This window comes from Porites lutea, chromosome 10, assembly GCF_958299795.1.
Source record: "Porites lutea chromosome 10, jaPorLute2.1, whole genome shotgun sequence".
NCBI classification, from domain to species: Eukaryota; Metazoa; Cnidaria; class Anthozoa; order Scleractinia; family Poritidae; genus Porites; species Porites lutea.
In genome coordinates, this window is record NC_133210.1 from 18028499 (window position 1) to 18042967 (window position 14469).

The 14469-nt window shown below is 41.4% G+C and overlaps 1 protein-coding gene and 1 pseudogene across 1 annotated transcript in view; both read right to left on the bottom strand.

Annotated features, from left to right (window-relative positions):
• The window catches only part of LOC140949610 (vascular cell adhesion protein 1-like), a 37927-nt gene extending 28475 nt beyond the window's left edge, over positions 1-9452 (bottom strand). Inside the window, exons 1-3 of the mRNA XM_073398768.1 lie at positions 8969-9452; positions 3910-3990; positions 2144-2521 (exon numbers count right to left, since the gene is read on the bottom strand). Of these exons, the coding sequence (XP_073254869.1) occupies positions 2144-2521; positions 3910-3990; positions 8969-9452 (943 nt within the window). The remainder of the gene's footprint in view (positions 1-2143; positions 2522-3909; positions 3991-8968) is intronic.
• A 1831-nt stretch (positions 9453-11283) lies between these two features.
• Positions 11284-12395, bottom strand: LOC140949611 (uncharacterized; annotated as a pseudogene).
• Between the last annotated feature and the right edge of the window lie 2074 nt (positions 12396-14469).

A 14469-nucleotide genomic window follows, 5' to 3' on the forward strand; every position in this document is an offset into this window, starting at 1 on the left:
TGACAATTCAATCCAAAAAGACGTTAAATGTGTCAAATCATCTTCTCTAGGTAAACGGTTCACTGACCCCATTAAGGTGACAGTTTTGTGGCCTGAAACATCTTCTATACAACCTATTTTAACGTTGGCAGTCACTGTACAAATTCTATCTGTGTTCTAACAAAATCAAAGCACGCTAACAGGGTGCAAAGAAAATCATTTTTACAGCTTGCCATTCAGGCAAGCTGAAGCTAGCATTTACTAGCCCTGATGTCTTTACTAGCCCCAAAAGCTTTTCGTCGAGCAGAATTGATTTCACACTTCTTCTGTTATTCGAATTCGTCAAAGAAAATCACTTGCCCATCGGGCAAGTTAAAAACAGATTTCACTAGCCCGATAGCAAAATCCACTAGCCCCGGGCTATCGGACACTACTTTCTTTGCACGCTGGGCTAAAATTGTCGTCTTTTAAGTACTTAGTTTTTTTTTCATTCTTGTAATGTATTTAATGTATGTTTATGTGGTGTCAGCTAGAAGATATTAGCCAGCTAGCTACTCCAAAATTCAAGTGAAAATAAAGTTTATGTCGTTTATCAGTTTGTTGTTGTTGTCTTCAGAAAATCTGCAGACATTTTCAGTAATGTTCGGAAGTCGAAAGTCGAAAGTCGTTGGAAATCTTCAGAAAGTCGTCTGGACGTTTTCAGAAAGTCTGGTCATGACAACGTGAAAATCTCCCACACTTGACTCAGAAAAAGTTGGCAGGTATAGTGTTAGTTTCACCATTAGGACTACTTAAAGTTCTGTAGCCACTCTAAAGTCTGTTTGACTCGTAGCATGCCTCTGCACCCAAATGGGACAGCACTTTCTTGGCTTTTTATGTGCCTTGATTTCAGATTTTCTTGCGGGAATCCAGCATACATACATGTATAGGCCACGGCCTGGTGAGAACACTGTGAGCATTCTTTTGAACTTTCCCTTTCCATTAATTTTGTGTCTTTTATCAGTGTACATGTAAATTTCAACCTTGAAATGCAAAAATTGTAGTTTTGAAAACCACTGCATGGGAAACCCATGCCAGCCATTCTGATGACAATGTACTGTAAGTCAAATGGTGTCGAATCCATGTCTTCCCCCGGCCCAAGCTACCCCTTAAAAACCAACAAATGATCACTAGACAGATTCTGATTCATCAATCATTTCTAAAGCCTTTTGAAATAATATGAGACAAAGCTCTCTAGGGGAAGGGGGAGGAATTCTTATCTACTTAGTACTACCCTGAAAGAACGTATGGATGTACGGTGATGGCATAACCAAATTTTCTTGCATCAATGGGTTTCCAATCTTCCTTAGCAATGGAGGCTCTGCCGCACACACCTCTACTATGAAGTAACAGGTGAGTCAATGTCATGCATGTACATTTTTTGCACAATAACTAGACAAATGCCTCAGCTAATATGAATGTTCTGGTAAATTAACCCTTGCAAAATACATGTAAATTAAAAAATTAAATGACCTAGACTGACTTAGTATCAGTGAGGTCTTTTTATTAGTACCAAGCACCAAAGACTTTTACTCTCAGGAAACTGCTCCTCAGGGTAACAGGGTGCCTCCCACGCAGACGTTCTTAGGGGTTTGGCACACATTTTTGTCCCACAAACATCTGCCAAAAAGAGAGGGAAAAATCGTGGACCAATTACAGCACACTTCCGATCTGGGAAGTCTTCTTTGGACCTTGAGAAATTCTGCACAAGACTTCAGAAAAGATCAGAAACGTCTCACTTTTAGAACAAACTGCTCAATCAACTCGCACACCTTCAAACTGAGAGAAATAATCGAATCATTATCTCCTACATTCTTGTCTGGAGCAAAACTCTTTGGTCACGTACAGCAACTGTATCACACTCTATACTGTGTTGTTTGGCTGGTCAACACTTTGACTTCAACAATGCCGATCGGTTCTCCAATAGTCAGCACTTGAGCTACGGTTGACATTTGCGAACAATGGGAAAGAAATATAACTGATCGTTTTATCAGACTTTTGTGGGACAGGAACCCATGATGAACCCCTAAGAATGTCCGCATGGGAGGCTAAGGTAGGTGTCTGCAAGGAAAGGGTTATATGTAATTGCTTGCACTCTAAAGAGCACAATAAATATTTTACTTACCGACCACTACAAGTTCAATAGAGCTTTGTATATCAGGGGGATCAAATGAGTCGAAAGATAGGTCACATTTAAATATCCTGTTGTCACTTTGAGCAATGTTGGATATACCGAAAGTGATCTGTCCTGCATTTGCTGACAACGATCCAGAATAGCTGATTCTGCTAGCTGAGTAGCCACTTCCTGGGTTGACTTGAAGTTGTCCCGTGGGAGTTTTTCCAGCCACAGTTGTATCAACACTTCCTGTGCCACTATATTTCAGCTGCACCTCTTTGATTGTGCGTCCATCAGTGTTGTAGCTCCAAGTCAAAGCGTAATAGTTGGATCCATCAAGAACATAAACTTTACTCCCGCTTAATGGAATTAAAGTTGGTTTACAATCTGTAAAAGCATGAACACAGAACCATATTAAAGAAAACAATACGCAAGAGTTTTATTATCCCACTCTGTGATTACCCAGCACTTCTGTATCAACAAGATGGTAGACTTGCAAGTCCCAAGAGCTGCCAAAGAATCCTACCAGCAACTAAATACATAGTGTTCTTCCAGAAATGAAGTTTGGTTGCCATGTGCCCAAAACATGAACCAAGCACTTTGATGTAAAACTATAATAATATTAACCAGCTAATCCTACATGTAGCCTTACACTCATAACAAATGCTAAGGGGTATAGGGGCCGAGGATTTCCGAAGGCTACTATATAAGTGTGACCCACCCAGCTGCTACAGTATTTCCATAGAAAACAAAGGAAAATGGAACAAAAAAGAAATTCCTATCTGTTCAATTCCCCACTGACTTATAATTGCATGATTATACCTGGTAACTTGAAGTCTTAGTGACAGCCCTGCTTACACTGCACTACCAGCACTAATAAGCCCCTGGCAACTTACTATAATTTATACATGTGCATTGCTTCTAGGCACTCAACAGAATTAATTTTATTTCTTTGTACTTGTTATCATAATTTTGGAAATCAGCGCAACCTTCAGATTAGTTAGTTACAGCTGTATCTGCAAGCAGAGGGGGGCAAGGGGGTTGTGGTTACTTTCTTCAAAACAGTGTATAATAAAACAATAACAGTAGATTCGGTTTGTGTGATATCCTAAATGATCAAGGTCTCGGTAAGGTCCTGTTCAGACGCCAAACTTTCCATGAGCCAAACCTAATACATTGAATTAAGTACATGAAAAGTTCGGTGTCTGAATAAATTAGGAACACCTGTTTTTAATTTGGAATGGCTCAGCCGTTCCTTTCACCTGGGCCAGCCGGGAATTTCCCCTTTAACGCGACCTTGAAACAGCTTTGATTCAGACGCCGAACTATTCATGTACCAAACCTAATGCATAAATTATTATAACGTATTTTGTAAGCACTTTGATCAAAATGAGCATTTTTCGCCTAGTTTCAACTTAGTTCAGCTGCAATTAAGATGGGCATTCTGAATCAATTCAGCCGGTCTAAATAATTTGGGTCGGCCTTAATTTGAATTAGGTTCGGCTCATGAAAAGTTTGGCATCTGAACGGGTCCTAAGTGTTATCAGCTGAGGTCCAATGATAGTTCAGTATTTGAACACAATCTTTATGTAGGCTTTTACAGATATCAACCTTACGACCATCCTCTCTTTTTTTGTAGAGCATAGCTTCTCAATGCTGTTTATTAAACTTTTAATTATAAAATCACTGTTGGCTTCTGACCATCAATTATTATCACCATCACCCATTCAATAACTTTTTATGGCTGATAGTTATATTTTGGTAGCAATTCTCACAGCTGCAGTTTCCGTCATAACGCAGCTGATGTTGCTGCCTACACCACCATGTGCAGGTGGTAACCATAACCACATCTGAACCTACAATCAGCAACAAAATTATTGAGACATTGTACTCAAATAGGGTAACTTCAGCCAACAAAGTCTTAGTGAACAAAGTCTCAAGTCTTATGACATCATTTTCGCACCAAAAACCGTTAACATCAAAAATCCAAAAACATTTGACTGTTGGGAATGCATAGTTCTATTATCGTGTTATTAGTCTCAGCTCAAAGGGTTAAAAATTGGAATTAACTAGTTTGAAAGGGACCACTTTTTGATGAATGCTGACCTGCCGTGCAATGAGGGTGTCATCGACGATAAAATAGCCATGATTGCTATGCCAGAAAACATGTGTTTTTCTGGCACCAATCAGAAGCCAGAATGGCAGCGACCGTTTGGAACTGGCCTGGTAAGACATTGTCCCCAGGGGCTCTTCTCCCCGTTCTTTACTTTTCTTTGTGCCATATTTTTCCGCCTGTTTAGAATTTCCCTCGCCCCACTATCTGCCCCTGGGCCTCCGAGGATGGGAGGAGACTGACCACAAGTAACCAACTTTGCTCTTAAAGATAATCTAATAATATTTTATATTATACTCATCCTGGTTACTCGTGGTTACTCATGGAAATCCCTACTAGACAGCAATTTTAGTGATTATCACTACTTTATTGCCTAGAAAACTAAATTTTGTTTTCTGTCCTTTTCACTTTGTTCTTCGGTTCAATAAAGGAGAGAATAAGAAATCATGCACGACGCGCCACATCACACTATGTCAAGGCATGTTAAGCGTGACACGAAATGTCACGCACTGAAAACAATGAAATCGCCACTTTCTAATAATTGTTGTAAAATAGGCATGACGATGTCAACATAGCTGAATAAAAAGCCACCAGGGGTTTTACATCCCAGTGTGAAGAAATGGGATGAATTAATTTTCTTAAGGAAATATGGCCACATTTGTGATTCAGAAAATCTGCGACAAAATTGTTGAGACATTGTACTCTAATAGGGTAACTTAGGAGAACAAAAGAATCCACACCCCTCCCCGGTCCCCTCCATTTGAAGTTGGGGTGTTTGTTGTTTTCTGTATGCAATGTTGTGCTGCAGTACAAGCTACCTGGAGGGGATAAGGAAGGAAAAGCTATATTTTCCCCTTTTGAAGTGAGGAAAACAGAAAAAAAGCCCAGATTAGGGCGAAGAGCCTCAACTCATTAATTTTTGTCGCCGCTGTAGCTTAAACTGCTAAGGTGATCTTAACCAGTAGATACATGTATGATTAAAATGAACTTTGTAGTCTCTAAAGAAGTGAATCAACATGTTATTATGTCCTCAATTCACAGATGAATGGGAAAACATTAAACAAGAATACACGTAGTGTCTATCCACTCCTCCAATTGGGGACAATTGTTGAAGTGTATTTTCTTGTAGTACATGTATTTGTATACCAAATCTTTTTTACTTAATCGTAAAATTGCAACAAACTTCACTCGAGTAGCTTAGCAGATTTAAACAAATAACCACTGCATCAAGGGGGTCCAATACAGTACATACGTTGTAGCTGAAGTAGAAAAAACGGGAAAACTGCCCAAATGATCTTGAAAACAAACAATAATAACTGAATTTTCCGAGAAAAGAACTAAAACTACAGGTTCATGCTTAACGCACATGATTGTGGACTATGCGCTCGTGTCGAATCTTTATAAACGACCTCGACCTAAGATAACTCAACGCTTGTAAATCACAAGAACATACACATATATTGATGCCCAAGTTCCATTTCATAATCAGCAGGCCAACGACATTGCTGGATATCGCAAATTTCTCAGTATTAGGCCATGCTAACGGTCGACGACTGACGGAGAATAACTAGCAAAAAATATGACAGTGCCAACGACATCATATACGAGTTTAAAGTTTGATCAAGTTCTACAAAGAAATTAGCAGTTTACCTACCATGCACAATCAATCAGAAGTCGTACTCTAAAATTAAAATACACGTGTAAACTTATATAGGCAACGCAGACCGATTTAGAGACTACCGATCTATACTTCCGATAAATACTATTTAGTTTATTGCTTGGATGTCGTCTAAATATTTGAAACTCGAAGGATCATTAAAATTAATTCGCAAATTCGGTACACTAACTGTTAATTTCACAACCGATAATTCTATCGCAGTATACTCACCGACACGCCGCAGTCCGCAAACAGATAACAGAACCACAAAATTAAAGTACAATAAATGCATGTTACTTGACATCAAACGGACTTCTAAGGCTTCCAAAGTCCGTTTAGGAGTATTGAGCTGAATTCATGACTGCATATTTTCGATCGATCCCAAGTTACGAAGCTTTCAGGAAGAGTGAAAACAATGCTCATATCAACGGTGGTTAGCTGGTCAGCGATCTCATCCAATAAGAAAGCGGATTAAAAACACGTGATCAGTATTTGATGACTTGCATTGTGGGGGACGCACGGAATAACTATTAGTGGTTAAAAATAACAGTGATGCGGAAAATGAGAAACTAGAATGGAATTTCAGTGATACACGCACTTTTTGACCGACGATGTGCAAGGAAGGAGTCAAAAAAGATAGAAAACAATTCGGATATTGGGAATCGGTTGCCTGCATGCACTGATACGTTTCCCATTTCCTTGCTCGACAGATAGGCAATGAACCGTACAAACCCGGGTGTAAACCTAGCCTGCGTAGCAAGCGTTTACGCTTGGTTTAAGAGCAAAGAAAGACCGAGGAACGGGATTTTCGGTCATGGCCGCGCGAGAGATTTACAGTTCTTCACCACCCCCTCCCCGCTCTTTTACTCGCGCCATTTTTCGCGCGGTCCTTGTTGAGCGCCCGGGTTGGCGGGGGGGGGGGGGTGGGGGGCAGCGGGGACTCCCATACATTACCTATACGGGTATGTGCCGCCCAACGGGGTCGTGATTTTGAAGCTCCTGATTTACAACGGGGTATCCATTTCAGAGGCGTTTTCTAGAACGGGGTATAACATCTCGAACGCGCGAAAGCTCCAGTTTTGTAAGGAGCCGTTTGAAATTATTCAAGGACAGATTGCTTTTAAAATACGGTCTTGTTGCACCCTGTGTTTTAGCGTGCAGGGCGGGCGTATTTTGGCGCGAGCCGCGAGCGCTGACTCTGCCATCTTCGATGAATAGGCGCGCGAAAGTCTGGAACGAGTCCATAATGTACCCGAGAGAGATGGAGACGGGCTCAAAAGAAAGGGACGGGGGAGGAGAAGGAAAAACGTTAGCTTAAGAGCGTGGTTCTGTGCGTGGTGAGAGATTTTGCGTCCTAAGTAACCGCACTGTATCCACATGCACAGGAAACGTACTCCAGATGATCTGTTAAAACTTTTTAACACAATTTAATAAGATGGGAAATAAAAAAATTGTGGATCACGGCTTTATCTTCTGCTTAAAATTGTTGCTGATTATGAAGAAACATTTATTTGATGTATAAGTCGAACAAATAAAGAAATATCTTTTTAAAAAAACAGGGCTATTTCAATTTACAAACTTTCTAGAACGGAGTATAAAAAATTGGCCCATTTCTAGAACGGGGTATCAATTTTAGGGGAAATTTTTTTTAGAACGGGGTGCCAATTTGGAGTCCAGGGCGCCACATACCCACCCCAAAAATACCCAACTGTCTCCCCCCGGAGAGAGCAAGGGGCTATTGTAGGTGTAAACTTGTTTTACATGTTAACTCGTATCGTGGCAATAAAAACGTGCAACTTGTTTTGCAACACCGCTGCAAAATGAGTTGAAAAGCGATGTTGCGCGTTTTACCACCCATGTTTAAGCCTCTTGCAAAATATCAGGTTGTTGCAGGTTGCGAAAAGTTGTTACAGAAAGTAGAGAACTAGCCTGCGAGCAAGCTCTCCTATTTCGGCGAGTGAAGCGAGTCTCGCGAGAACGCGCGAGCGAGCGCCCCTGCTCGCGCGTTCTCGCGAGGCTCACTTTGCTTGCCAAAATAGGAGAGCTTGCTCGCAGGCTAGTAGAGAACAGGTGTTCGTGGGCAGGAGTGCGGCGCAAAGGGAGCAAGGAGGAAGACAAGGAGAGAGTAGGGCTCACCCCAGTTGCAGCATGCTTTGGGATGTGAATAAACATTACCCCCATCCGTTTTGCGCGTTCAGTCTTTGTGTCAGTCAACAGAGCAACAGAGAACCGAGATATCAGTAATACTGGTATGCGTTTTTCTTTGCTGGATAATTACGTTTCACAGGGCAAAGGTGTTTTCCGTGACGTCGGACCCAAATTATCACCGTGATGCGTGATCGGCCCTAAATTAGCCGCGTGAGGGGTGATTTAGTATTTTCACAACGAGTGACGCGTGATTTTCCTTTGAAATCATGTTCCGTCATGGTTAATATCATTTGAAACTAGAAGCAGAGACATTAAAAATAGATATTTATGGCACCAACTTTTTGCCCTTTTTCCTCTTTTCTCGACCTCTGATTTCCTCAGATCAAATGATATTAGGATCTGATAATAGGATACTTGCTAATATTTGATTTTATTTTTCCGTGATGCGTGATAGCTTGAAAAAATCGGCGTAATGCTTAGTAATTAACCCCACCTCCCCCCCCTCCCCCCGCCTTTTCCACCCTGGTTTCAGTCAGATCCTGCTACAATTCGATGTTAGTAGTTGTAAAAGGGGGATTCTTGGACATTTTTGACCACACCGCAAAAAAGTCCAGATCACTTTTGGGTGTGGTCAAAAATGTCCCAGAATTCCCCTTCTACAACTACTGCAACAGATTTGGGGATACTTTCTGGCCCAACCACACCCTGATTTTTTCAAAAGCAGTGCCACGCCCAAGGAATTTCCTTTCCACATTGTGGACGGAAAAAAAAATTCACCAAATTTGGGCTATGGCCTGGCCCGGCCCAGGATTTTCAGGGATCTGTCCAAAGAAATCTCAGCTCATCCACCCTCTGAATTTTTTCCAATCCATGTTTCTGGACTGGAAAAACTTTATGTGAAATCAGTAAGTCACACTCTCGAGCTCTTTGTTCACGATGTTGAACTGAGCATCCAACGAGATGAAAATATGGCGCTTAACATTTCCTGATCCTGACGTTGTCCTATTGATCGTAAGTTGAACTCCGTCTTTTGTGTTCACCAATCTCAATCCGGAGTCATGAAGTTGATTTTCTCCCATACTTCTCAGTTCAACAAACAAAGCAAATCTGTTACCAGCATAAAAGTCTGCCACATTCATCGAACCGTTTTCTTTCCCGAATCTTCTGTAAACTTCCTCCCAGAGATCTCCAGTTTTCATTCCCTGGCTGTAAACGTTATTCGGGATTCCACTCACTACCACTTTCACCTCTATGTTGTCAGGATTGAATGTTTGTTCGCTGCCTCTCGCCCCTCCCTCGTATGGTTCGTAAAACAGGAGAAGAATTAAGCCCTTCATCGATCTCCTCGGAACATTGATGCTCTCATTGATGATCGAATCAGTTTCCTTTGCGATTGACATTGTTTTGTGGTGGGTGACATGCTCATGCATGAACCTCTTTCCATTTAGGTAATTTGCCTTTGGTTCATTAGAGAGCTGCTTACTGTGTATAACCTCTACTAAAGCTGGATGTTACTCAGCTCATAGTCAAGCTTTGCCGGATCACTCCCCTTCACAACAGTACTCGCGGGAGCGAGCCTGAGATCAAAGACCAGTACATCGGATAAAGCTCTTGTCCATGATCTTTCAGAATTTCATGATCTATCGGAATCCTGCACTTATTTCCATACACAGCATTAAGTTTTTTCTCCTTGTCAACTCCTGAAGTTTTCTTGTCTCAGGCATTACCTCTGGTCTTTGAGAGATCTCCAGACTGAATTCCTTCACCCAACCAGTTTGATCTCCCACTTTCAGTCAAAAATAAATCCTCGTAAAGCTTAAACAAATCATAACCATCCGTGTCCTGCAAGATTTCACCTGCAAATTTCACAGACAGACTATCCACCAGCGCTCTCGAGACATTGTTCACGAGAAAATTATTCGCTTGCCCGCTACTGTCAAGTTGAAAACAACTGCAAGAGACTCAGGAAACAAGACGACTCCATCATCAAGCTTTGGAACTGAAATGTTGAGGGTTTCACTCAGTGAAGCCTTAGTCGGATTGAAAGAAACACGGTGAGCTGAGTGATCCGCCTTGAGAGCGTTTGATGTCTTTTTCTCGAAATTTGGGTTGTTTTTATTTCGCACTCACAAAATGGAAGAAGGCTGAGAAAGAGATCCTCTTATTCCACCGGATGAAGATGATGATGATGGTGATGAAAACACAACTCAACCTTTTCAACCTGATGATCATTCAAATCCGGGGCCATCAGGCGAAGAAATTCCAATGACAACATTCAGCAGAGGTAGAGAGAAAGGTCCTGAATCAGCTGAAACATCCTTCATTGAGGGGAGAATGCATTCGCGAGTCTAGTATTTAAATGAAAAAGCATGGGAATCGCTTACTGGGAATTTTTTCCGAGGCAAAGGCCTCTGAACTCGAGGCATCTTATAGCAAAACAGGAAAGTTGCAGGTGAAGAAGCTTGGTTTTGGCAAGAAATCTTATCCTTTGTTTACCTTTGAAAAAATAACAGGAAAAAAAAAGGTGGAATCAAAATCTCACGAAAGAAATAAAAGACGCTTTCGGTCCAGAGCGTGAAGTATTGATTGCACAAAAGGATAAAGAAATTTCAGAGCTACAGAAATCCATTCGAGAAGATGAAAGAATCGCGAGCGATGAAAATGAACATCCCTCAGAGAGGGAAAAAACACGAGAAAGAAAAACTGAGAAAAGAGAACAGATTGATGCTCTCGAGAATGAGAGGGAAGAACTTGAGGAAAGTGCGTCACCCAGGGAGAGAGTCAAGTACATCTTCAAAAAGTATGGATTCACAGTGGCAGCTGTCCTTTTGGCAGTTGGTACAGTCATCGGAGTGATCATTTACTCACTTTCAAAAGGATTCAAGTCTGTCGCCAAAGGAGTAGGAAATGGACTTAGGGAACTGGAAAAAAAGATCGAGGGAATACTTCCAGGACTCATTGGGTCCATAGTAAGCTTTATTTTCAAAACTGCCTGATCAGTGATCAGCTTTCTCGTTAAAAATGCCTGGCTTTTAATTCTGGGGGCTGCCGTTTTCATGGTCGAGAGGTTTCAAAGGAGAAATCGCTGATTTAATCATTTGATCACATCAGAGAATTCGATAAACGATGGAACCTGAAATTGCTGCCCCGATGAATAAGCCAGCTTTCCCAATTTCATGACTTGGTCCGGAGGCCTCCCGCCCGCTCATGATCTGCTACTCTTGCTGAAAATTATTCACTGGGCGGTGAATTGGATTTGAAGGATGCAAAGTTTGTCTGTCTATCCGTGATGGACCGCCAGCCATCACTCGTATCAGCGTTGACTGAATCAACCGCACTCTGAGTATTTATCACCAAATTTGAAGGCTTCAACCAGGCTCCCTGAGAGATAGCCAGGTTAAGCCTGACTTTTGCTTCATCGATCGCCAGTTGAAATCTTTGAACACTTTTGGGAATGTCTGGCTGCCTGATCGCATCTTCCATCAATGTCAAAACTCAGTCTGTGCTTCTTTGGCACTTCCTGAATTTCCGAGAATGGATGATCTCACGTTAACCTGGGCTCCGAGAATGCTGTAAACAAATGCTTCAATCGATTGATTCAACCTCGCCAATCGAGCCTGAGATAACCCTGATAAGTCCTCAATCATGAAATATTTAAATTGCCTCTCTGTATCGTCGTCATTTCTGATGAAATAGATGAGATTGCCTTTGGATACATTTCCACCTTAATCACCGAACTTGTTGAGTCCTGGATAACTAGTATCGGTTAAAACAGGCCCTGCACGGGATACATAAATGAAAACTTTACCCAACCCATGATTTGAACCACGTTTGAATCTAAAATCTAGCTAAAATCTATTGAACTCTATATTGAACTCAGCGCATATTCTCTTGAAAGATGGAATATCGTATTTGTTATCAATTATGTTGAATGTTGGATCACCCGAAAGAACTGACTCGCTCTGAACTCCGCACCCATCTGAAACAAGATTCTCCTCGTGGTGAAATAAATGATTGTGAAACAGGAGAAGTGACTTTATTTTATCTGACACAGAATTCACAGTGGCTCTCGAAAGTCCTCAGCCAGTGGTTGCGCACCAAAAGGCAAAATTTAGCTGTTGAGGCCAATACCTCATGTCAAGGGCTGAAAGCCACTTTTTCAGTTCAGTTCCGGAAACGTGGGTGATTTTTGTGTCACTGAAAATATCCCTGAATATTATTTTGAAGCTGTCATTGGGAGTCACGAAAACATTTAACTCTTGATTGAAAAGATTTCCCATGTCAAACGAAACTTTTTTATCAAAACTGAGAACAGGCACTGGAAATCTCAGTGATTTGTTCATAGCTAGTCAGCTGGGTAGGGAAGCCTCCGACAACGAGAGCCAATTTAAAGTCAACACTCCAGTATTGTTCATCAGAATGAGAAACGCTCTTCCAATAATCTGGACCAGCTTTGTACATGATTTCAGCCGTGGCGCGTGTTTTTTTTGTTTTCATCAAAGGTCACTTCCGCCTCAATCTTGCTAAAATCACCATCCGGATATTCCGATTTGAAACCAGCCCGGGCTTTCGCTCTCGCGTCTCTTGAAATTCTCTTGGCTTTATCAGATTGCAGCCACTTCAGTCCATTTTATTGGCTCTCAACAATAAAAATGGCTGTCTTATTAATTATCGCAGCTAGGAGTGATCACAAGGCTTACTTCAAAGAACCCATCAGGAAATTTTAGTTCATCAAGCTCCTGAGTTGCTCTCTCTACAATTCTTGGCACACCCTGAAAAACGGGAAAAATCAAATTTCAAGTCAATAAATCAAACCTTGACACCGTGGGGTATCTCTTATTCTCCGGGCATTACAATATTCACAATCTGGTTAATTATTTTCCCGATGCAAAGTGGTGATAGAGAACGACAACATAAGTTTTGAAAAGAATACTCATGAAGGGCAACTGATCATCAATAACAAAAGTTCAATCACTTTTTCCTTGGACGTGGATCTGTAGAAACTGCTCAATCTTTCCTCAAATATTATTAGCAAAAGCAGAATCATCCACAAATTGAACATTCCGACTTCCTACTTCCTTCCTTGTGATTTTATTGACAGAACGGAAAATCTCTTGAATGGGACACCTTCAAATTTGCTGGCAAAATTTTTAATCCGCGGGCAACCTCATGAAAAAATTGATTACATCCCTCCAGCACAGAAAGTGTTTTGTGACGCTGCCCAGGGAGATAAATATTTGCATAGTTTGACCATTTCCGTGAAAGATGAAAACGGGAATTTGTTTGATTGCAGAGGTTTTCCCCTAGAATTTGTGTTGGAAATTATTTGATTGCCACGTAGAAAATGTCTGATCAAATACATTACCAAGCGCTCCTCCACGCTAGATTAAAAAAGATTTGTGATTGTTCGAAAGATCTCGAAAATGAAATTTCGCATTACCGGGGGAAAGGCTGTCACCCACTCAACATCTGCTTTCACTAGATTCACGGCAGCAATGTTATCAGCAGGAGGCGTGGCGGTTTCTCTGAGCGGAATTGGTGCCGTCGCTGGTGCACCCCTGGCTGGAGTCGCCGGTTTCTTTGGTTGGGTGTCAAACGTTTTCACAGTCGGTGGCAGAAGGTCTGATAAAAAGATTTCAAAACATGAACAAACGGTCGCTCTGGCTGAGGCGAAACATATTTCAATCAGCAGACTGGTTTCAAAGGCATTGAATGATGGTTTAATTTCTGAGGTGGAGTTTAACTTGATATTGAGAAAGGCTGAACAATATCAATCATTGAAAAATCAAATCAGGAATACACCAGTCAGCAGAAGCAAAGCTCATGATTTTGAAGCTCTCAAGGAGGAGATAAAAAACGAATACCGAAAAAAGCTCAGATCACTCCTGAACATAAAACGGCACTGAGAGTTGAATTCAATCGAAGACCAACCGGATTTTCTTTGTCCATATCGAGATATAAGCGTTGATGTATTGCCCGTGGAGAACTCTGGGACGTGATGACTTATTTTCCCAGGAAATGAGTCACCTCTCAAATAAATTTTTTCTCCCTCAGTTTTTCTCTGATAAATCTTTCGATATCATAAACATCATACCTGATTCTCACCAGAGTCACCCCGTGTGACTTGCACCTCCGGGTCTTCATCTCATTCCTCCTCCTCTGGCGGAAAAACTCAGTTATGTCTCGGTTGAATGGATTTGGATATTCACGATGTTGAATCCCGCGTCATATTCAAACGCCAATTTTCAGACTCCTGCAATATCCATCTAGTTCAAGGCAGAAACCCGTCTCGTGGCTTATCAAACAGGGCCTGACTTTTTCAACTTTCTCGCCGAGAATTTTCTCAAATATTTCCCAGCACTTTTCTTCGCAGAACATTTTATAGCAAAAGAAAAACAGCCCTCACATGAAAACTTT